This window comes from Neovison vison, chromosome 10 (genome assembly GCF_020171115.1).
Source record: "Neovison vison isolate M4711 chromosome 10, ASM_NN_V1, whole genome shotgun sequence".
Lineage (NCBI taxonomy): Eukaryota > Metazoa > Chordata > Mammalia > Carnivora > Mustelidae > Neogale > Neogale vison.
Genome location: NC_058100.1, coordinates 4,872,926 through 4,897,289, shown reverse-complemented (window position 1 = coordinate 4,897,289; position 24,364 = coordinate 4,872,926). Strand labels below are relative to the sequence as shown.

The 24,364-nt window shown below is 48.0% G+C and overlaps 1 protein-coding gene across 4 annotated transcripts in view; it reads left to right on the top strand.

Annotated features, from left to right (window-relative positions):
• Nucleotides 1-2,576: 2,576 nt before the first annotated feature.
• The window catches only part of DCAF8 (DDB1 and CUL4 associated factor 8), a 41,257-nt gene continuing 19,469 nt past the window's right edge, over nt 2,577-24,364 (top strand). Inside the window, exons 1-6 of one of the 4 annotated variants that reach the window (XM_044266678.1) lie at nt 2,577-2,672; nt 3,717-3,789; nt 16,481-16,555; nt 19,276-19,946; nt 20,879-21,019; nt 22,265-22,359. In XM_044266678.1, the coding sequence (XP_044122613.1) occupies nt 16,507-16,555; nt 19,276-19,946; nt 20,879-21,019; nt 22,265-22,359 (956 nt within the window). In that variant the 5' untranslated portion in view covers nt 2,577-2,672; nt 3,717-3,789; nt 16,481-16,506. The other 3 variants (XM_044266677.1, XM_044266676.1, XM_044266679.1) reach the window with 3 other exon arrangements.

Below are 24,364 nucleotides of genomic sequence, written 5' to 3'. Positions count from 1 at the left end.
GTGTCCTTCTTGAAACATTTAAGAAATTTGTTTTATAAGACCCCTTACTCTCAGGTTTTAAATTATATTTCCTGGTTGCTTCTTCTAAATAAATAAATTTTGCTGGATTTTTTTTTCCCCACCCTGACCTTTACTAGTTGGGGCGCCTTGGGATTAGAGGGTCCAGCCTGTATAGAGACTACTTTCCTTCCGCATTAAGTAAGTACTCCCCACTCCATGGTTATATATGCCGTTTATACCCCCAGTTGTCTTTTCCTATGAACCTCAGATTCATATTTCAATTGTTTACTCAGTAGCTCCATTTGGAAATCTAAAGGCATCTCCAGTTTAACATGTCTAAAATAGAACTGGACATTTTTCCAAAAAACAAACAAACAAAAAACCCAAACAAACCCTTCTGTTCCCCTCCTCCTACCTGGAGTTCTATCTCAGTAAATGGCATTACTACTTACCCTGTCACTCAGGTCAAAAAATCTGAGATAGCTTGACTCTTTATCTTGCACTTCATACCCAAACTATTAGCAAATCACCTCTGCCACCTTCGAAGTATGGCCTGAATCCAACTACTTTCTACCACGTCCACTGCAACACTAGTCTTGCAGATCTTTTGCAATAGCTTCCTAACTGGTCTTTCAGCTTCTGTTTTGCTTCCCTTCGGCGGTTTTCAAAGAAGCAAGCAACCAGAGTAAATCTCTTTACTTATAAATCAGATTGTGTCAGTTTTTTACTCAGAATCCTTCATGGCTTTCTAGCACTCTTTGGAGATAAAATCCAAAGTCCTCTCCCTGGTCTATAAATCTGGGAGGGATCTGGCCCCCATCGTGTATCTCCAAACTAATTAATTGCCTCCCTGCTTCTTGGCCACGCTGGCTTCCCCACTGTTCTTTTGGTACAAGTACACTCAAGTTTCAAGTCTTTTTACCTTATTGTTCCCTCTGCCCGGAAGGTTCTCTCCCTTGTGTGTATGGTTCACTCTCTCACTTCAAATCTTTATTCAAATGTCACCCCAGCAGAGGGACTTCCCTGAACCCCCTCTGTGAAAGAGCACATCTACTCAGGTGAACCCTGCTTTATTTGCAGCTAGTCTCCATGACCTTAGTATTTTCGTGTGTGTGGCCCTGTCTTCCCTTTACTCTCCCAACCCTGCACTGAGAAAGAAGTTCTGCGAATGCAGGCATCTGGGTTTGTTTTTTTCACTGCTTCAACCCCAGTACCTAGAACAGGGCCTTACACGCTACAGGAATTCAACAGATGTTGCCGGAGCGAATGAAAGTATGGAGTGTACTTTGTGCTCAGAGAGGTACTTTGTGCTCTGATCCTCTTCTAGATGCTGGGGTTACAACGATGAGAAAGATAAAGTCCCTGCTGTTATAGAGCTTATATTCTATTAGTATACTTAAATTACAGATACATAATTATAGGTTAAGTGTTCACAGATTTTAAAAAAAAATGTTAGGAAAAAACAATGCAGGGTGAGAAGACAGGACGATGGCAGTGTGTGATCCCATTTGCGTTGGAACAGTCAAGAGCTGCCACCCAGAAGTAGGATTTCAGTAGAGATCTGAGTGGAGGGAGCCAGACTGGGAAAGATCTGGTAGGCGACTATCCCAAGAAAGGGGAACAAATGCAGAAACCTTAAGGGTGGGCCATGCTTTGGCTGGAGTTAAGAGCAGAGAAAGCCAATGGGGCTAAGCCAGAGGCAGGCGGCGTGGGAGGAGATGAAATCGGAGAAACAGGTGCAACAACACGTGAGGCCCTCTTTGGAAGCCATTGTGATCATTTTTTTTTTTTTAAATGTGTGATGAGGAAGATTTGGGGTAAATAAAAGACCTGACTTGCGTGTTAAAAGGTCATACCGGCTGCCTTGTCTAACTGGCAGGTAAATAGTGGAAGCAGACAAACCAGATAGGTGTCCATTGCGACAGTCTAAGTAATACATAATGACATAATAGCACGGTAGCGATAGAGGAGGTGAAAGGGGTCAGCTGCTTGCACCCAAATCCCCGCGCCTGGCAGCCGCCTCTCCAGACCTCTGCAGGCTCCCTTCGGGCGTCCGAACCGAGCAGAGCGCACAGCACCAGGGCCACGCTGGGGAACCCACCGCCCAGCACCCGCCCAGACAAACAGCCTCTGCGGCACCCTGAGCGTCCCAAGCCCTTCTCTGAATCTGGAAAGGCGGGAATGGAAGCTCTCAGGGGGAAACGGGGCTCGAAGGTGCAGAAGCCACTGCGAAAACAAGGTCCTCGGAGGCAATGGGGTTATCGGAGGAAACCCAGCGACAACCGCCCGTTCCCAGTATCGAAAAGCAGGGCAAAATGGAGGCCGCCCAGGAGGTCGCCCGCCAGCCCGCCAGAAACGGAGCTTCTCCCCAACTCGGGGAGGCCCCCAGCTCGCGTCCGCTTTGCCAGCGCGAGGAAAGCGAGGCCGCCGGAACCCGCCGCGAGAGCAACTCCGTCTCCCGGGACTGCGCACGCGCCCCTCGCTCTGTTTTCCGTTGGTCCTAAGCCCCGCCCCTTCTGCGTCCTCCGAGGAGGGTTGGGAGCCGAGAGCTCGCGCGACCACTCTTCCCTCAGTCTCCTCCAGCACCTCGTCGCAAACGGGGCCGGAAAGCGTGGCGGCGCAGGCGCAGGCGCCGAGAGCGGAGGCGGTGGTGGTGGCGGCCGCTGGCCAGTGTAAGATGGCGGCGGCGTTGGTGGCGGCAGTGGACGGGGCGGCTGGGCCTGGAACAGTCGGAGCAGCCGCTGGCAGAAGGATGACCCAAGACGGGAAGCGGGCTGCTGAGCCTCGCCGGCTCCCGTGCTTGTAACTGCCCCGGCCGGACACCCCCCCCCTTGACCTATCCGGTCCGTGTCTCGTTCCGGCTTGGCCTCCTGACCCCCTCGCCCCCGGCCCGCTCCCCCTCAGGATAGGTTGGATTCCTTTCCTGAGCTCCCAGGGCTCAGGTCTGTTCTTGGCCCTGACCCGAGTCTCCGCCGGGAGGACTGGCTGCCCTTGCCTCAGGTCAGCCCTGGGGTTGCCCCCAAAAGCCTGCCCCGCAGCCCTCAGGGACGTCTTGCTCCTGGGGTGACCCGTGTGTGTGCGCGTTTTTAACCCTTAGACCGGGGGAAGCGGTCGCCCTGCGTCTCCCCGTCACCTCGGGGCCACCGCGCAGTGTGCCCCCTCCCCCACCGCGAGTTCTCGGGCCCAGCACCTTGTACGGAAGGCCGAGGTCCAAGTCAGTTGTTGCCGTCCGCTCTTGTTCCCTTTGTAATACAATTCTCGCAGCCTGCTTCCCCTCACCCCCAGACCTCCCAGGGCACCGCAGAACCGTACCATTTGCTCCCTGTTAGTTGGAAAGCATCTGGTGGCTTGAATTTCTGACTCATAGGATTGTTGCCGGAGTCCTGTAAACAAACCGGCACTAGCGCTATCACGTTCTCCCCGGGATTTCCCCCTGCTCTGTGGCTTCTTGTGGAGAGGTTTGCTTATGGGCTAGCGTGGGAAGGATTCAGGTTTTCCTCTTAGGTGGCTTTTTTAGGTTTCGGTGGAGCCGGGAGAGGACTTCCCTGGTTGATTTTATTCCTGTTAACTGGGTGGGTAATTTGTTCAGTAGCTGGAGCTGCTCTGGTTTTAAACCGTTCTGAGGAGGTCTACAGACTCTGAAATGTACTCCTAAATCTTTTTATTGTGATGTTTGGTAGAGATACCTTTGCCATTTAAACTTTAACTTTTCTCAGCCCTTCAGTGAATCAACAGACCTGTTTTCTCAGGAGCTCAGCCTGGCCCTACTTCAGTGATAAAGAAGGAAAGGTGAGTAGGAGTTGAAGGCATTCGAATTCCTGAACCCAAGACAGACCCTACCCTGATGCTCAAGTGCTGACCACTGAAATCTTAAAATTCCTGCCACAGTATCCCAGAGTTGGGGTATTGTTGTTGGCTGCGTTCCAGCTCTGGTTAAGTTACTTTGACAAGTTTTACTGGCTGTGGGCATCTTGACTTTCTGTCCTAAACTATTGCTGTGTATCGTCAAATAACCCCAGTGAAGCCTGCAAGTCGCCTGCGTTTCTCCCCTTGGTGGGTCGTGATTCTTACACTGTTAAAAGCTGGGAATTCACTTGCCCGAGTTCTGGCCTCTTGCCAGATCCAGTCTCTTCCCTTCTCGGGGTTTTGGACTGTTGTTTCTGTGTAGGGGTGAATCCAGCTGCTTGTGAGGCTGGGCAGTGCTGGCGCTGTCAGTCGGTGTCTGTGTTCAGTCCACCTCCGAATTCCAACTTTTCAGGACATAGTAGTCAATTGGGGGTTAAAAAAATTCGGCTGTTCTTTTATACTTGGTCTGAAGAGTTTTTGGTGAGTGGGGCAATCATCCTGTGCATTTAGCAGCATGGGCCGGGGTCCAAGAGGGAGTCCGAACTTGCTTGTGAATGTAATTTTTGTTGGACTCTCAGGTTTCTGGTAGCCAGAGACTAGTGCTGTGGTTGACGTCCATGGGCTGTGACAGAAGAGCTGAGTGGCTCTAGAAGGTAGGCCTGGGTGATTGCTAATACCTTTATGCCAGGTAGTTGGTAAAGGCTGAGCGTGACACTGGGAAGTTTTGTTCCTCATGGTGTCCTCGTTAGAGAATAAACTGGAACAAGATTATTATTGGTGGCCTGTGTGTGTTATCAGTAAGGTGTAAAAAGATAATTCAGCTTTGAGAGCTGGACAGACCTGAGTTTAAATACTAAGATTTATTGGCCCAGAGACCTTGGGCAAGCTACTTAAACTTTGACTCTTAATTTCCACATCTCTCAAACTGGGATAATGCCACTTACCTCCTGGGGTCGTTGTTAGTATTGTATGAGGGAACCTGCGTTAAGCTGTTCGATGCCTAACATAGGATGGTCACTTAAAAAAAAAATGTTTTCTTTACACATCATTGCTGGGGCTTTGAGTTTGAGTAAGGTATGCATTAGTCTATGCTTCTTTGCATTCTGCTTTCGAACATGTTTCCCCCCCCCCTTTTTTTAAATCATTTTTAATTGGTTAGCGTAGATACATGCTTTGTGGGTACACACCTCCAGTTGTCGTCTGAACACGATTGAGATCTGTGTGGTGGGGGTTCGAGGTCAGAGGACAGCGGAAATACTACATGTCTGTCTGTGTGTATCTCTCAATGCATTCTTAGACGAAACATCAGTCTCTTCCTTAGTTCGTTGCTTCCTTCCCCCTGGTCTCTGTTAGCACACGTGATCAGTGTTGACACAAGGATTGTAATTCCTCCCCTTGCTGTTTAGGTGGTGTTTGTCACCTCTGCTCTAGCTCCCCGTTATGCTTTTTCCTTTTTGCCTTGAAGAGAATACATTTTTTCTGAGCTATCGGGCTCTGCAGTGATCCTCATCAATAGATTATCAGAGGACTAGACCACCAGACCGTCTCCTTGTTCTTGGAAGTGAGTCTGGGCTAGGCAGCAGGGACTGCAGAGCATTTGATTTGATCTCTGCAGCTGGACCATCTTAACAGTGTGATGGCAAAGATGCAGCTTTTTAACCTCGTGTTGGCTTTTCTTCTACATCTTTTTGGGGGAGGTAAGGGCGGATGAAAATTAAAAGTGTTGATAATACTGCAGTGAAATCAACTGTATTCATTCAGGCCAGTGATCAAATTAGAGTTGATCAGCTTTCATTACCACCATCCAGGGTCTGAGCTCTCCCTGTTGAAAAGTAGACTTTTGGATGGAGGGTTTTGAGGTGGGCCGAGACTGCGTTTTTATTATTTGTGTTTTTATGAGATCTGGAGATCTGTGTTGGGGGGCTAGGATTGGGAGGTGAAAAGGACATACGTTGAAAGAGGCGTAACTTTGTTCTCTGCGTGCTGGGTAAGAATCCTTCCTCCCCCAGGGGTTTCCCATTCTGAACTCCAGGTGACATCTTTGTATACGGTGAACCAGTATTCTTAGTCTCTGGCCACAACTGTAAAATTCTTACCTTTCTGAAGATGCTTTATATTTCAGAGCATTGCATAAGAATTGTCACATCTTCTTAGGAAGTATTTCCTAGTATGGCTGAAGTGGGAGGCCAGTTTGCTTGTGACCTTAATTCCAGCCACCAACCTGATAGGGCATTTTGTACAGAGGTCTGTGGAAAGCATAGGAATCAGTACCAGGGCTGTGATCCTTAGTGTTGCCTAGAATCAACCTAAGACGGAAGCTTGTCTTCAGAGAGAGTCAAAAGCAAGCAGCGTTTTTGTTGCCAGTTTAAAACAATACTGACATTTCAAGAGCAAAGGGACTCTAGGAGAAGACGTTCTGCAGACGTGCGCCCTATTGTGGCTGACTGAGACCTTCAGACTTTCACACTCTGGGTCCTGTGTTCTAGCAGGTGAATTTACAGGCTTTTAAAAGCATGGGTGACAATGAAACTTTGTTTTCAGGAGACAGATTTGTTTCTGGATTGTTTCTACCATAGGAAAGTTATTCCAAACCTGTTTAGGAATGGTCCAGAGTATAAAAAACAGAGCTATCCAAAGAGCTTTTTATTGCATAACATTGGTGTTTAAGTTAGATTTTAAGATTGAGTTAGCTTTTTCTTTTTTAAAAACAAATGATCAGTAAGCCAAGGTAATCTACTTACTGTCACCCAATCTGGAACCCAGGCAGCTAGCTGAAAGAATTGAATCGGCAACAGACGTGGAGGTGGTGACGTGTGTATGTTAATGTCAGAGCAGACGCCAGTGATTTTAGCTTAGCTCTGCAGGAATACGGAAAACTTTTCATCTTAATGTTGTGAATATAATAGAGAAACTTTATCACCGTTAAGCTTGGTCAGAAATTCTTGTTTACTTGATTCAGTTATTCTCTTGGAGATGGAAGTCCTTGAAAGGTCTTTGAAAGTTAGTGTGTAATGAATTTTGCGAATCAGTCACACTCCTCTACTGCAGGCTTTTATCTCGGTCTCCATAGGACATAGTTTCTGGGCCAGAGCCCACTTTCTCAAGTGCTTGCCTTAACCTCCGGAACGTGTACGCTAAAGAGAAATTACTGGACTGAGCCTGCTCTGAGTATGCAGGTTGGGCGGGGGGAGTGATTGGTATGGCAAAGATGGCATCTTATTACCGAAAGGTAGCGTGTCTAACGGATTGGGTTACTGCAGACATTTCTGGTGTTGCACCTGAGAGCCTAGGAGTGTGCTCTCGTCCTCCGATGGTGCTGTTTGAGGAGGTCTCGCGAAGTCCTAATGCGAAGCATCCGTGCTTGCCTCCCGTGTCCTTCTGTCGTTCTTGGTTTGTCTTAGCCATCTGGAGATCTGTGTGGGGTAGCCAAGAGCCTGCGCTCCTCTGGTGTACTTTAAGCCTTACCACATTACCAGGCCCGTTTTAGCTTACTGAGGTCCCCACGTTAGACTCTCTGCTCTCGCCTGGTGCAGGTAGGAGGGCACTTCTGGATGTCGTTAGCCTTCCTGTTCTTACTGTGTCATTGTCCCTTGTGTCTTTGGAGCGTCCTATTGCGAGTCCTTTCCAGTGACTAAAGAGCAGTCTGAAATGGGAGTGGTAAAAGCTGGTAGTGGCGGTGGATTCTGACGTGAAGGTAAATCTGGAAATTGTGGAAACACAATGAGTTTCCTTAGAAATGACTTTTCCTTAGAATCATTTAAATTGAGGTAAATGGGCTTCAGTACGGACAGAAAAAATTCCTTAGCTGTATTGCTGCGACGGGACTTAAGAGCTGGCGTGCGCTCCTGAACTCAGAAACACCATTAGAGTCAAAGCCCGTGAACTATAAACGCAGGGCATTTGGTCTTACCAGCAGGGAGAGAAGGGACGAAGGGAGTTCCTTGTTCATCGTATAGTCGATGCAGGAATTCCTTCTTTTCTTCTTCTTCATCGGTGAGGATCTCTTGGAACTTCTCATCTTGGCTATCCAGGGAGCCCTCAGGAGGGAGAACTAAAGAGCGCGAGGATTGTGTTTTGATCACTTGGGTATATTGGTTTACCGTAGTTCATAGAGCGTGAGTGTGCGCGAGGGATACTGACCGAGCTCCCTGGTTCTTTAAAAGGCCAGTGAGCGGGGAAGCAGCTTTTATAGACTTGGAACCGTGTCCTCCGTGATGCGCAGTGTCTGTCGTTCCTGAGTGGTGAAACCCCGGCTTCTCTAGGAAGTGCGGTCTGCAGAAATGAGAAGCTGGAAAAATAATGCGCATCCCTGCCCTGTACAGACAGGCTCTTTGCAAAAATGTCTCTAATTTTCTAAACCAGCTCCTGCAGAGTAACGGTATTGTCCCACTTTATAGAAAGAGAAACAGACCCAAGTGATAGAATCAGAACTCAAACCCAGCTCTGACTGATGCTGAAAGTCATTTTTTTATTATACCTCGTGCTGCCTTTAGAAACCTGGGCTTTTCCATGCCAACCAGTGAAACAAATGAGCTGGAAAGAAGAATTTGGTATTTCTTATAAAACATATGTGAAGTGTAAAAGGTCTGTCCCCATGATAGTATAAATAAAAACATTTCTGAATTGTTTAAACACGGGTCCCAGGTTGTGATTAACTGGTAGGCTATTGAGATTTTTAAGGCAATAACTTCAATAACTTTAATGGACGTAACTACACTGAAGGAGATAGCTGAAGCCTTTTTTGATCCTTGAAGAGGGAGAACATGGCATTTTCCCTTCAGTCTGAAGGTATCTCCACAGAACACTGTTCTGATTCTCAGAGCCTTTCCTCAGTCTGCCTCTTCCTGTACTTCTCTGAAGCATTTGCAGTGTGGATGGTCCCCATCTTCTTTTTTCTTAAAAAACTTTATTTATTTATTTGACAGACATAGATCACAGATAGGCAGAGAGACAGGCAGAGAGAGAGGAGGAAGCAGGCTGCCTGCCGAGCAGAGAGCACGATGCGGGGCTTGATCCCAGGACCCTGAGCTCATGACCTGAGCCGAAGGCAGAGGCTTAACCCACTGAGCCACCCAGGCGCCCCTGGTCTCCACCTTCTTGAAACCTTCCTGTCTCTTGACCTCCAGGATGTTTGACATTCATTATTCCTTCTGCTCTCCTGTGCATTTTGCAGTCTCCCTCTTATTTCTTTTTCCAAGGGTGTTCCCAAAGGTTCTTTCCTTGGACTGTCTCACCTTTCTTGGGTACTTAACTTTTTGTTGTTTTGGTTTTTTTTAGTGAGGTATGACTTACATGGTGGTTGATTTTGAAGCTTCTCTGTACAGTAATTCCCAAGTATGTATCTCTGACCCTGATTTCTTAAATTCCAGACCGACTTTTGTTTTCCAGTACCTTCCTGACATGTCAACTTGGATTTTAAACATAATCAAAATCAAATTCATCTCTTCTCCCATACATGCCAGCTTCTCATTTATGACGTTGATTCTCCCTGGGCACCCAGACTCCGACTTGCCCTTTTGATCTTGGGGGCCTCGTAACTCCTGTCGAGCCAGGTACGGCCCGCTCTGCCTCGGCAGGGTCCTCACGTCGCTTCCCTTCTCGCTCCCTCTGCCGGCAGCCCCAGACAGGCGCTCCGTGCTTTTTACCTCAATAGCTGCGGATGCTTTTAAACTTGTTTCTCCTTCCTTTTCTGTCCGTTTCAGTCCCATCTTGCTAATCTTGACAAAATAATTTTCCTGGCACCCTCCCCCCGCACCCCTCCACACAACTTCTTAACTGATGAGCTGCGCCCCACCCCCTGGCCCAGACTGACGGGGCCATACCAGGTCTTTCATCTTGCACGTATCTCCTCATCCTTGTCCTGGTCTTTCTCTGCTTCACCCCCTGAAATCCTGTCTTCCCTTCAAAGCCGAGTTTATCTTTTCTTTTCTTTTTTTTTTTGATGATACTGATGCTGGCATCCCTCGTGTCCTCACTGTATACTCATTTTTCCGACTGATGAGTGTGGCTGCAGAAGGGATTCGGACTGCCTGGACCGGGTTTGTAGCTCCTGTGGTGCCTTGTAGGCTGTTGCCTGACCAGCCTGCCCGTGCGTCGTCGGGCCACTGGGTGGTGTCAGAGGCCTAGGATGTGGGTACGCGGAGGCGGCAGGCGTGCAGGCAGGCAGGGGGCCCTGTCCTGTCAGATCTTCCGCACAGCACGGAGAGGGCTGAATTTTCCTGATCCAGAAACACTTACAGTTTCTTTCCGCTCCTCTGCCCAGCATGCCGGAGGAGACCGTAGTATACTTACCTCCTCTTAGTGCCTCGGAGGGAGTGGCCCCGCACTACAGGCCTGTCCCCCTGCAGCATGCTGTATGTCGCCTGAAGTTCAGTTTCCTCGGGGTTATCCTTTGAATTTCAGCGCCCGGGGCTCTCTGATTAATAAACACCGCACTGCTGGACCGTCGCTGGCGCCGGGAGTCGGAAGTTGGCTGAGGAAGTGTTTATTGTGAAGTAGAGAAATAAGCTGAGGAGAATGAATTTTAAATGAGCCATTTCAGCTTGAAAACCACAATTGGGGATGGGGAAAGTAGGTCTGGTCGATTCCAGTTCTTTTTTTTTTTTTTTTTTAAGATTTTATTTATTTATTTGACAGAGAGAGAGATCACAAGCAGGCAGAGAGGCAGGCAGAGAGAGAGGGGGAAGGTCTGGTCGGTTCCAGATGGACACAAAGCCCAGGCCAGAAAGGCAGATTTGTCCTGTAGATGGAGATGGGGCCCTGAACAGCTGTCCTGTTATGGGCGTGTTGGGACGCCTGTCCTCCCCAGAGGAGCCAAACACTGTGACTCTCAGATGTCTGTTCCGCTCATAACTGAAGTATTTTCTGCCACCATTTGTCAGTTTCAGAGGAGATTCTAAAACTTTGTCTACTTTCAGTATGGGAGTTGATGTAGGAGAGCTTGGTGCTGCAGTTGCAGAGGGAGGCACGCCAGACCAGACTGCCGGGCTTCTGTAAGGCATGGGGACTGTGGGGCCGGCTGAGCCCGGGTCTTAGTAAAAGGGATCAGGGACGGTAAGGTTCGTAGTTGTTGATGCTCCCATTGGGCCTGAGGTGAGGAAGAATTATCACACCCATTTTCCTAGACTCCAAAGGAACGAACATGAAATTTAATTTGAGAGAAATTTAAAAAATAAATTTAAAAAGCATTAAGTATACAAATTGACAGTACAACCACAGAACTATTTTAAACTCCTCAGGCTCTCAGTACTTTCAGTTGTCACCAAGACAGAGGGGTTGGAGTCTTTTTATAAGTTTAGGATTCATCTTGCCTGTCATGCTGTTGCTGGGAAATCACAGGTGGCTTCTGTTGCAGCCAAACTCCTCCCATACTTTCTTTTTCGAACAAGAACTGATATCTCGCTCTCATTTACTGTGTCATGTTGAGCACTTTAGCCAGTGTCTGTTAATAGTCCCAGTGTTAAGAATTTAGTATTTTTAATTGTATTCTAATTATTATTATTTTTTAAAAGCAGGCTCCATACCTAGCATGGAGCCCAGCACAGGGCTTGAACTTGTGACCCTGAGATCAAGACCTGGGTGGAGATCGGAAGTCGGATGCTTAACCAACTGAGCCACCCAGGTGCCCCGACCCTGAGAATGTAGTATTTCAATTTTAATTGTTGGGCTTTGTCCATCATTAACACTTGGCCCGACTTCTTCCTCCCACATCCCTTTTCTTATTCCCTTTTTATTGGCCACGGTTTTTGAGGTATCACTTACATACATGTAAAATTTACACCTTTTTTCGGTGACTCATTCTGTAGATTCTGACACACACACAGTCACATGACAGGCACCAAGGTGGAGGCATAGAACAGTTCCATCCCTTCCAGAGGTTTCCTCATGCTTGTTCTCGGTCCGTGCTCTTGCCCTACCCCCGGCAACCGCTCTTCTGTTTGTCTGTATCGTTTATTTTGTTCCGCACGTCCCGAGAATAGACTCATACCACAGAGCTGTTGGGGTCTTGCTTCTTTGACATAGTGCGACATACCTGCCACCCATCTGCATTGCTGTGTTTCACTAAGTCATTCCTTCTTGTCGCTCAGTAGATGGATCACAACTTATGTATTATCTATGACATGGTTGGAGAATATTTGATTGTTCCTGGTTTTTGGTGAACTTAAATAAAGCCGCTAAAGAAAAACTCACCTGTAGGTTTCTGGGTGAAATTTTTTTTTTTTTTTTGAGTACGTACCTGAGTGGGATTCCTGGGTTGTATGGTAAGTTTCTGTAAAAAACTTCCAAACTGTTTTCCAAAGTGACTGCCATTTTGCATTTTTGCCAGCAGCGTGTGGGACTTGAGTTGCTCCCTTCCTTGTTAGCACTTGATAAAGGAAGCTTTCGTTATTATTATTTTAATAAATTTTAGCCATTCTTATAGGCGTGTAGAGACTTATTGTAGTTTTAGTTTGTATTTCCCTCATGGCTGAGGGATGTCAAGCATCTTCTCAGGTGACTGTTATTTAGCTGTGAGAAGTAGATTTTGGCTGCTGCCCTGTAGGAAACCATCTTTTGCAGATATTTTCTTCCAGTTCTTGGCTTGTTTTTTCATTTTCTTAGTAGTGTCTCTTGAAGAGTAAATTTTTAATTTGGTAAGTCCAGTTTAATTTTTTCTTTCACAGCTTGTGGGGGGCTTGTTTTCTTTGGTTTTGAGTCATTGTCTTAAATATTTGCCTAACCTGTGTCACAAGCATTATCTTCTTTGTTTTCTTCTGGAAGTTGTATTGTTTGGGCTTTTTAAAAAATTTTTTACTTTTTTATTTTTTAAAGATTTTATTATTTGACAGAGATCATAAGTAGGCAGAGAGACAGGCAGAGACAGAGAGAGAAGGGGAAGCAGCTCCCTGCTGAGCAGAGAGCCCGATGTGGGGCTCAATCCCAGGACCCCGGGATCATGACCTGAGCTGTAGGCAGAGACTTTAACCCACTGAGCCACCCAGGCATCCCTATTGTTTGAGCTTTTACGTTTAGGTCTATGATCCATTTTGAGTTAGTTTTTGTATATTGTACAACTTAGGAGGAAAGGGTTTTTTGTGGGTTTTTTCTTGCCTTTTTTCCTTTTTCTTTTTTGCATTTGGATATCCTGTTCTGGTATATGTGTTCTCTTACACAAATCTTTCCTCCATATTGAGAAAAGAAAACCCCCCCAGTGGTTTTAAACAAGAGATGTTTGGTACCTCTTCCACAAAGTACTTTTATACACTGTATTAACTGTCCCTTTGCTTGGTTTTTAGTTAATAATTTGTCATATATTTGGTTAAAAATTTAAAGCCTTTTTATTAACGCAAGAGATATCTAGGTCATTGGAATTTCTTGGGTAGAAATTAAAATGACACCTGGATATTTTTTTCCCCATCCCCCAATAGTTTACTCTTTAACCTTCAGTTTGGCAGGGGTTAGGGTTATTTTTAGAGTGTAGGCAGTAGAGCTAATCTAATTAAACTCCCCCAGCTACCTGGGACAGTGAGCTCATCAGCTCTTCCAGGCTGAGATTGGTTTGCTCTGGACTGGATTTTACATGGCAGTTCATCAAGGTAAAAGCAGTGGATTTGTTGGGAATGTAGTGCATGAAGAAGGCAATTTATGTTTGGATCAAGTTTAGTCCCTAACTTCTGATTCTTTTTTTTTTTTAAAAGATTTATTTATTTATTTATTTGTCAGACAGAGATCACAGGTAGGCAGAGAGGCAGGTGGGGGTGAGGGTGGGCGAGCAGGCCCCTGCTGAGCAGAGAGCCCGATGCGGGGCTTGATCCCAGGACCCTGGGATCATGACCTGAGCTAAAGGCAGAGGCTTTAACCCACTGAGCCACCCACGCGCCCCAACTTCTGATTCTTAAATAAGATTAATTCTTTGGTGCTGAAGGAGATACTAGAGGGGCTTCTATACTTGAGACCAAGGGCGCTGTCATAGCGTCTTGGCTCTTAATTTGGGTACTTTAATTCCTGCCCCAGAGTTGAGACGGTTTTAAATTTCTTTATTCTGATAGAAATGTAAACAATAAGAATAACAGATCATTTCCAAAGTGGTTGTATTTTATCGTCATCATTTCTTGACTTTTTAAAAAAGAGTGGGCCTCCAGAGGGGAAGGTGTGTACCCCGAGGAGTATTGAAGGTGACACGGTGATATATAGAAAAAGAATGTCGGAACTTGTTTTGTTTTTTTTTTTTCCCTGGAAAAATTAAGCTTTACGTCCGATGTCCCTCGATTAGATGTGTGACGCACACGCACCCGTGCTGAGGGCTCGTGGTAGCACTTGCTGCCGGCCGGGGTTTGCGCCACAGCTGGCGCCTCCTGCTGCGTGTTAAACCGGAGTTCGGCTCAGGTGCGCCACGTCTGCACTTACGGATGCTGGGGTGCTGGTTAGTGCACAGAAGGAGAAAGTGGATCTGGAGCAGGCTAAGTAGCTCACCGGTGGTCAGAAAGGATGCTAATGGCTTCACTGATACCACAACCCGGGACTAGTTTTCGGTCTAGAACTAGTTTTGCTAAACTCTGTGGCCCCTAAAATGTGACCTTTAGAAGCTGTCCGCCTGCCAGCTCAGGGGTTAAACCGAGTTGGCGTCGGCACGCGCAGGGCTGTCCCTGTTTCTGAATTTGTGGTACATTTTGTCAACTTCTTCCCAAAGAGAAGATCTCTTTTTGTAAGACCCTTAAACCATTTTCCCCAAAAGACAGCGCTGCAGCCCCTGAGTGTGAGCGGAACCGTGTGGCTCCGCTCTTGCTGCCTCTCAGGGCGAGGAGCCGTGGCTGCTCCCGGCCGCGGGGCTACGAGAGCAGATGCCGGATGCGGTCTGCAGCGCCCTGCGGATCTGCGGCTCGGGCCGGCTGGGCTCCTGCAGGAACCGGGGCCGTTCCGTTTTGAGCCAGGGTCTCTGGAGCCTCTGTCTTCTTTGGAAGGTGATCATGGTGGTGGCCAGTAGGCGCGGTTGAGAGGTGACACCGGAGCTCTTCTCCGGTGACCAGGACGTGTCCTGTGCTTATGACCTGAGTGTTCAGTCGTGACAAAGTAGCACACTTGTTTTCCCCACGTTGGGAGACTTTTGCGGCGTAACTAACTTAACTCGGCTATTGCCGAGATGCTCGAGAAGGTAAACAGGGACTCCCAACAGGAAAAAGCCAGTGCTGTGTGAAGAATGCTGTGCAGAAATACCTCCCTGGAGTAGGAGGAGGACAACAGCCTGCTCTGCAAGCCGCCCGCCGCTGGTGTTTTCGCGGTGGCTTCACAAATCTGTGCTTTGTTGGCGGCACCTCCCAGCACCCTTCCAGGGCCTGCCTCAGACTCGGCCTCGGTCCTACCCGTGCGTTGCTTCCACTCCCCCGCGCTGGCCTGCAGAGCAAGCTTTGGGCAGCTGTCTCTTGGCAGGGGACACTTTTTGAAGCAACTTGGATTTCTGTAGAGGAGAGTAGGGGGTCAGGATAGGGATGGGGCTGCTTCTGGGATAATTGTTGTGGGAATGAAAGGGCTGTTGAAAGATTAGAAGCCAGTGTGCCTGGGTACGAGGACCGGAGTCATAATCATACTTTGTCTTTGACCAGTGCCTTTTGTCCAGGCACTGAAAGGGCTTAACAAAATTCTGGTCTGAATAATATTATTCTTTGCTCTTTGGAATTTGCTCGAGGTGGGAGTGAGGCCCTGTAAAAATAATGTGTTACAGTGGGATGAAAGGGAAAAGGCTAGGTACCCCAATTCACAGACCGGGCTTCGCCAAACAGGTCTGGTGAGAGTTGGCGGAATTAGATGAAATAACGTTTGCCACTTTTGAGATGGGTTGAGATGGTTTCATGGAAATGTGGCCCTTTTCTTCCCTAGCTGTGGACCTGGTAGCTTAGTTGTAAGAGGAAAAAAGAAACCTTTTAGGTTCTTTCTTGGGGAAGGGTGCTCCTGAATTCTAATTTGGCTCTGCCTTTTAGTGTCTGCCTGTAAGATCAGAGCCTGGCATCTGAGTGAACACAGAGCCTGAGCACTCACCCCTATAGCTTGGTCTCTCCTGTCTCTTGATTCGTGTGTAAGGTGGTATTTGGAGTCTGGCCCACCTCTTCGTGTAACGAAGGCATGTCTTTCACAGCATTTATGGGTGATGCATGTGATTAAATTTACAACAGAAGATTCTTGCCTAGAGGACAAGGCTGAAGCTAGCTCTTTGTGTTAGGCCTCTGTGCGTGTAGTACCTGTCGCCGGGTGTATGCCTGCTGGTGCAGGTCTGAGCTCAGTTCCTTCTTTCCCATCTCAGAAATCACTGCCAGCTACCCAGGTAAAGAGATGACTTCCCGAAGATGTCTCTGTATGGAATTTAGACATGGGCGAGGAGGACCTGCTACGATTTTCAGCAGCTGACGAGCCCTGTTGAGCACACAGTCAAAACTGTCTTTCTCTCTTTTTTTAAAGGAGTCTCTCCACCCACCGTGGAGCTTGAACTTACAACCCTGAGACCAAGACTTGCATGCTCCACTGACAGAGCTAGCCAGGCACCCCTCAGAAAATCATTTTTATGAAAATGACAAAGGCTGTGCGTGGCTAAATGTCTTTCCCTTTTATCTTCTCTCCTAGATTATTTCCTAATTGTTTCATTCTCTTCCTCTCCTAAATGCAGGCTGGCCGCTATAAACATCATTCAAGATGTCCAGCAAAGGGAGCAGCGCAGATGGCAAAACAGACTTAGCCAATGGTAAGGGGCCACCTCAGGTTCTGCTCCTCCCCTGAAGACAGTGGAGACCTGGGATTTTCGTGGAGGGAAGGGACTCTTGCCTAGGCGTGGACCCTGCCTGTGTTGTTCTGTGTGTAGAAAACTGTACAGGAGATGCCCTGGACTATCCGGGACTTTTGTTGCTTCAACTTCTGACTGCTTCCAGAAGGTCAGTAATAGAGGTATGCCATTGGGAGTTCAGGTAGTTCGGAATTCTGAAAGGTTGAAGAGTGGATGAAACCTAGGAGGAAAAGATCAGTTAGTGGTGGAAAGAAGGGAGCTGTGGGAGGGTAGGGTTCCCCAGTTGTGACGAGGGGTCTCTTTCTGCGGCAGGTCCTAGTTCGCTGGAGACAGCAGACGAGAGGTGAAGTTCCAGCCTAAACCGACTGGTGTGAGGGCTGGCCTCTGTTCTTTGTAGGGTCTGGCCAGGTGTGAACTCCCTGGGTCTGGGGCATGTTTGAAGGTAGAATATCAAGATTTTAATAATGGGTTATTCGATTAATGCTTCAGCCCTGAGCCTACTTCTGACTGGAGAAATGCCCTTCAAATGTAATTGGGCAGCACAGCATTCGGCATTCTTGAGCACGTTGGTCAGGATTATAGGCTCAGTTCTGGTTGACGAGATTGGTAGAGCAGTGACGTCGAGTAAGGGACAGTGAGATTTGTCAACATGCTCTTTATTGACCCTGTGTTCTCTTCTTAACACTGCTGTTCGTTCATCTTGTTAAGAAAAGTGAACCAGATTTTTGACTGGGCTTCGTTGAGACACGGGGTTCTAGCGTGGTGTGAGGTATGTAATGTAGTTGATTTGGAATTTGACCGTCAGCTGGGTCAGGGATCGGCGGACTGTGGCCTCAGCCTGCTCCTGCTTCTGTCAAGTTTGTTGAACGCAGTCAGGCCTCACTCCTTCACGTGGTGCCGACGGGCGCTTTCGTGCTCGAACAGTGGAGCTGAGGACGAGCGACAGAGATCCCTGTGCCTGTGAAGGCCCTTGCGGAAGAAACTTGCTGACCTCTGGATCTTGGTCATTGGCTGTGAGGGTCCCCTTGCTGAGCTCGTGACGTACTCTGGCCTCTGTGTGAATGTGCTAGAGCCCCCAAGTCCTCTTGATTGGCTAATCATAATTTTAACAAGAAATGCTATGAGTTTCGGTGTTTTGTTTTCCTTCTCCCCAGAATCGAAGTGCGTGGCCCTTGACCCTTTCTCACCACTGGCAGTTTCAAGGCCAGTTGTATCTGAGAGACCACAGCTGCCGAGCTTCCTCAGCAAGCCGCGCTGTCTCAGCAGGGGTAGCTCCTACGAGCAGATTGCTGCACTTTCCCCCTTTCTCTTCCCGCTCCTACCCCCGTAGTTTTCATGCTGGGATCTTGTTGAGGTGCTTTCTGAAAAGAGCTGTTTACAAGTCTCCCTACCTTCTGTCGCCGTTTGAACCAGCGTGCTTGTATTGTTCATCTGTTTTCCGTGGTGGGTTTTGCCTAAGAGTTTGACATCCAGGGCTTCCATGGCTGCAGAGATCTTTGGAACTCCTTGCTCTGCTCCGGGTGACTAAGTCAGGAGCTACTTGGAATCCTTTCAGTGTCCTCGTGGGGTCAGGTAGCTCCTACCAGCATTGCACGGAGCTGCTCTGCTGTACCTCACAGCCTTCTCTTCTGGCGAGGTCAAGTTCGTAATCATCAGGAAAGGAGGCCGTGAATAGCGTTTAAAGTCCTCAGCCGCCTTCCTTCCTTCCTTCCTTCTACCTTGGCTTCAGTGCGGAGGCTGTGGTCATGTGGCTTCAGCACACCGCGGAGCGGGACGCTCGCTGGAATGCGATTTGGCTGCTGTTAGGTAGGCGAGTGCGGTGTCTGATCGCCGGGGCTTAGATTGCCCAGAGTGACCTAGTTCTTGGAGAACCACCAACATGGCCAGCCTGGATGTGGTGAGCTTCCCTTCTCAGATACCGCTCTCGTGGTCCTGCTTTTCATCAGTTTTGTGTGTGCGTCTTGATAAAGCTCTCCCTCAATAAAGAGTTCCTGTAATTAGCAGTAGCATTAACATTGTCAGGTCAGTGGAAGTCCGAATACGTTTATTAGTGAAAGGTGAGCAAAAACCCATCCTAATGATCACAGTCCCACTTGTCCCTTCTACTTCCTTCTGGTTGTTAGTGGATTTTAGGACCTCAAGGGAAGAAATTAGGATTTGGGGGAAGGGGAGGAGCAGTGCTTTCTTGAAGTAGGAAATAGTTCAGCTCCCACCCATTGTCAGAATGATTTTCATCTGTTTTATTTTCTGTTTTTCTCTAAGAAGATGTCTGTACCATTTCTTGCTGGGCATGGATGTTCTTTTCTCTTACATGTGGTTGAGTTATTCGGTGTGACTGGTGGATGTGCCTCGAGCAGGACAGAGCTTAAGGTGGTTGGTACTTGGGCACAGGCCATCCATGCTTTGCAAGAGAGAGAGAATTGATCACTCTCGGGCCATCCTGGAATTCTCCACTTGGTGCTGAAGTACCTTTCTTTGCATGTGGCTTCGGTCTTCATCTTTTCGGTTTCTTGTCCTTTACTCAGAAGGTAGTCTTGGTAAGCATATGAACAGAAACACTTTAATCGAAGTTGGTGTCCGGACCTTTGGGGGATGGTTTTTAGACTGAGGCGGGACATCCTTCTGATCACGGTCCCATTTCCTTATTTCCCTCTCACTCCCCTCTTCTCACTGGCCTGCAGGAAGCTTGTCTAGCAGTCCGGAGGAGATGTCTGGCGCTGAGGAGGGCCGGGAGACATCCTCAGGCATCGAAGTGGAGGCTTCGGACCTGAGCTTGAGCCTGACCGGGGAGGACGGTGGCCCCAATCGCACCAGCACAGGAAGTCGGGGTACAGACACAGAGAGCTCGGGTGAAGACAAGGACTCTGACAGCATGGAGGACACTGGCCATTACTCCATCAACGATGAAAACCAGGTCCATGACCGATCAGAGGAAGAAGAGGAAGAAGAAGAGGAGGAGGAAGAGCATCCTAGGCGCCGGGTCCAGCGGAAGCGGGCCAGCCGTGACCAGGACTCGTCAGACGATGAGCGGGCCCTGGAGGACTGGGTGTCTTCAGAGACGTCCGCCCTGCCGCGCCCTCGCTGGCAGGCCCTCCCTGCTCTGCGGGAGCGGGAGCTGGGCTCCAGCGCCCGCTTCGTGTATGAGGCTTGCGGGGCGCGAGTCTTCGTGCAGCGCTTCCGCCTGCAGCACGGCCTGGAGGGCCATACTGGCTGTGTCAACACCCTGCACTTTAACCAGCGCGGCACCTGGCTGGCCAGTGGCAGCGACGACCTGAAGGTGGTGGTTTGGGACTGGGTGCGGCGGCAGCCAGTACTGGACTTTGAGAGCGGCCACAAGAGCAATGTCTTCCAGGTGAGGCATGGGGGCAGAGCGGCAGTTGGGAAAGGCGGGCGGCAGTTCGACGGGCCAGAGAGGCCTGCTGAGGGAGCTGACGGACAGCTGCGGCAGAAGGAGACATCAGGACTAGTCCTGCCGTGGCTCCCGTGGGGCCAGAGACCCACGACAGCCTTTTGTTTTTCCTAAGCACAGAGGGGGTTAGAAGCCCATTACCAGTGGGGCGCTTGGAAGTTCGCAGCAAGGCACTCAGTGTGCCCTGGGGGAAGGCTCTAGACCTAGACTGGGTTTGGTTCCTAGCCCTGCCCCTTATTAGCTTTGTGATCGTGGGCAAATTCTTTAATCTCCGGCTTCAGTTTATTGGTCTGTAGTGGCGAACTAATAAACAGAGGACCAGGGCAGTTATACAGCAATGGAAGTTAAGCACTTTGGAACCAGGCATAGGGTTAGTGGAATCCTTTGGTTGGGTTGGTTGGAACCTTTGACGAGTATTTGTTAGCGTTACCAGTGTCTGTTTACTCAGCAGCCCAACCCATCATACTGGTCCCAGCACTGATTCCTCGGCTTGATCTCTTCCCCATCATCTCCTCTGGTTTCCTTTGTCTCTGTAGCAAATTTCTGTTTGCTTTCTGAATCAAGATAGATTTTCCTTCTTCTTTTCTTAAGTTTCTCCCCTAGTAGGCATAGTCCTAGTTCACCCGAGCACTTACCCTGTACCAGTTCAGTTCAGCCTTGCAGAGTCAGTTGAAATGCTCTCTTGCATCAGAGGGTTTTCCTCCCTCTAACTCTGGGAAGAAGTTGGACTTGAGCCCACGGTATAAGACTAGGAGAGCTAAGTTTCCAGCTCTGGTGCAACCAAAAGGATGGGTTATATTTGTTATTACAGTTTCCCCCTCTCAAATTCACCTCCTCAGTTTCTTTCGTATGTCTCTTTTTTCATTAATACCCAGGCCAAGTTCCTTCCCAACAGCGGTGATTCCACCCTGGCCATGTGTGCCCGCGATGGGCAGGTGCGGGTAGCAGAGCTGTCTGCCACGCAGTGTTGCAAGAACACAAAGCGTGTGGCCCAGCACAAGGGAGCGTCCCACAAGGTAAGTAAGCTCTTGCCCCCATGGGTGTGTGGTCTCGCTCCTCCACCAAGGATCTCAGCCGGGGCCTTCCCAGATCTCTGCCTGTTGTGTCTCCTGTTGTGGTCACCTGCCTCGCTTCTTTTGTCCTAAAGTTTGTAGATTAAAAAAGGATGAAAAGCAGCCACGCTTAACTTCTTGCAAGTGAAGTATTTGAAAGCTTTCTAGGTCTTGCACGTACAGCGTTCAGGTGATGATACCTAAGCCCTAAGCTGACCGGCGGTTGGTTTGGAAATCCTTGAGGTCTCCTGTGCCTTCCAAACCTTTTAAATTTCCCCTGATTGTATCTGGAACACTTTAACAGCTCCAAGGTCTTAGTGGCCGGCCCCTCATGTGCGAGAGCTCCAGCTTCTCTCGGCTCTCAGGGACAGCGCTATTTATGGACGCCCTGTTTAGGACTGGGAATATAGAACAGACAGTCGTGGGGCAGCGGGCGAGCAGCCGAGAGCTCGTCTCAGAGCGGTCGTGCTGTGGAAGGACGGCGGCCTCTCTCACAGACCCGAGCAGTAGGTAGGGGGGCGTGGGGTATCCTTTTCTAGGCCGAATGGCTCAGAAAAATACGGAAGTTAACCTGTTCCCTTGATTCTTAAGGCTGCCTTCAACCCGTTAACTAATTTTTATAACTGAGGTGTAAGGAATGAAACCTGCACACCGTTTCTCTCCCCACCTGAGAGTTCAATTGATTTTCTTTGAGAATGAACCTTAATGGTTAATGTTTTTCTGTGTATCTCTATTTGGATCCCTTGGGGACTTAGTTGAAATAGCGAAACTCCTGTCCTTTTGACTTGTTTGGAATAAATAAGCTGTAACAAATTCACATAGAACAAGAGAGAATGGGTTTATTAGTTCCTTTCCTGGGGTTTTACAACAAAAAAGCTAGACATGTCTCTTGCTGAGACATTTAAAGTGCAGTCCTTCCTGAAGATAAAGGAATGAACTAGGTGGCTTCTATTTCTAATCTGTAGAAACCTTTGTCTTAGGGCACCTGGGTGGCTCCATCATCTGCCTTTGGCTGAGGTCATATCCCAGGGTCCTGGGATCGAGCCCTGCATCAGGCTCCCTGCTTGGCAGGAAGCCTGCTTCTCCCTCTCCCACTCCCCTTGCTTGTGTTCCCTCTCTCGCTGTGTCTCTCTCTGTCAGATAAGTAAACTCCTTAAAAAAAAAAAAAAAGAAAAAGAAAAAAGAAACCTTTGTCTTTTTGTCCCTTAGTTGGCCCTGGAACCGGACTCTCCCTGTACGTTCCTCTCTGCAGGTGAAGATGCGGTTGTCTTCACCATTGACCTCAGACAAGACCGGCCAGCTTCGTAAGTACAGCAGTAATGTTTTTACAGAACTGGATCTCTTGGCCTTGAAAATACCCCACCTGTCCTAGGTAATATCCACGTGTCTGGCCCATCCAAAGGGTCCCTCCGTGCCTATGCAGAGAAGCAGGTTGAGGGTCGGGCGCTGCTTCCCTTCTCTGTTGTGGTTGGTCTGCTGCTCAGCAGCCCGGGACTGTTCAGTCTTCCTTCTTTCCTAAAACAAGCTTCGGCTGTCTTCTGTGCCGCCTGTAATCACGGGGTGATCTCCTCTCCATGCACTTGGGCGCCGCTCCACTCGCCCACAGGAAGCACATTACTCTGCAGAGCAGCTTAGCGATACGGTCTGATGGAGTTTTCAGTTCAGTTATGTATAGAAACATGTAAGCAAAGGATAAGTCTTGCACGAAAATATTAGTGCCTGTAATAGAGTCTGTCATAACAGTTTCTTTTTACATGAATTTGAGACTCCTGGTTAATCGCATCACTCCTCAGCCGTGTGATGGCCCGGAAAGAACAGAGCATCTTACTTGGATCTGGACAGACCTGGGTCAGATTGCCCCTCAGGCACCGCTAACCATTCTGGACCGCCGTTTCTCCAGCCTTAACTTGGGACATAACCAATCAGTATTTCCCTCTGTGATCTCCTTGAGTGTTTTTGATAATGTCCTTGATGCCCCAGCATAGTGTCTAGCTCCACATTTGGAACTGATTACATTATAGCTACTAGTTAGTTTAGTTTTAAAAATTTTAATTGTTCTTATAATAAGTAAATCTATCTTATTTTAAAAATTCAAATAATAAAGTATATTGACAGAATGTAAATGCTGTCTCGTGCACACCTCTCTGCCCCCACTTTTCTAGCTATTGGTGGCCACTGTAAAAATTTTGGAATACCTTTCCAATCCTGTTTGTATACTTTTATGTATCTTAAGATATACATATACAGTTTCCCTCGTAAATGGGATTAAATGTACATACGTATAAATACACACACGTAGTCCCTTGCAATTTGCTTTCTTCATGTGGAAACATGTTTTAGAGATCTTTCTACATCTGACCATGAAGGTCTATTTAACCATGGTAGTTAAAGCAGTGGTTTATTATAACAGTTTATTTAATTGCTACGTTGTTAAGGAGTTATCTACATTATTTATGGTCTCATTAGTGTTAAAACTTATAACAAGTCGTGTATGTCATTACCAATGTTAACTAAGGGATGTTAATGATTTACAAAACATACGAGTAGAAGATAAGCTAATTTAGGAAATATAATCTCACGATTGGTTATTATTAGACTTCTATTTTTCTTTATTTTTTAAGATTTTATTTATGAGAGAGAGAGGGAGCCCGATGTGGCTTGATCCCAGGATACTGGGATCTTGACCTGAGCAGAAGGAGCTACTTTAACTGACTGAGCCACCAGGTGCCCCTTGTTATTTTCTTTCTTTAGTTCCAGAGGGGAGGGGAAGCTCAAGGATGCAACCAGTGGGCTAAGTTTGTTTGGTCTGCTCTGATAGAGAGTTGTGAAACAGAGTGGGAGCTTACCCTGTGCACTAGCTCATAGGAAAACCACTGTTAGATCACAAGAAGTTGGAGACCATGTCGCGGGCAAAACAGATGACTTGGGCAGATTACTGAATTTGGAATGAAATGACAGGAGCAGTGGCTCTGGATGCAAGCACTGACGGGTGGGCTAGAAATTCAAAGAGGGAATATAGGAGAAGCTTGAAGGAGGAGGAGGCCCAGATTCTGGATTCGGGGAAATAAGAGACTGAATTTTCAAGAAGTTTTTGCTTTAGGGGCTGAAGAAGTAGTAGAAAGCTTGACTGAGGTGGGGGCCCGCATGTAAGGTCATGGCTGGAAAGTCCAACTGTCTTTATGTGTGAAGCTAGTGCATGAACATCCACACATCAGAGGCATCCTTGTGTGAAGCTGGCTTAACGGGAACCTCTCTTTTGTGTATTTATGATAGCTAAGTCTCTGGACGCTGGTGAGACTGGCTGACATT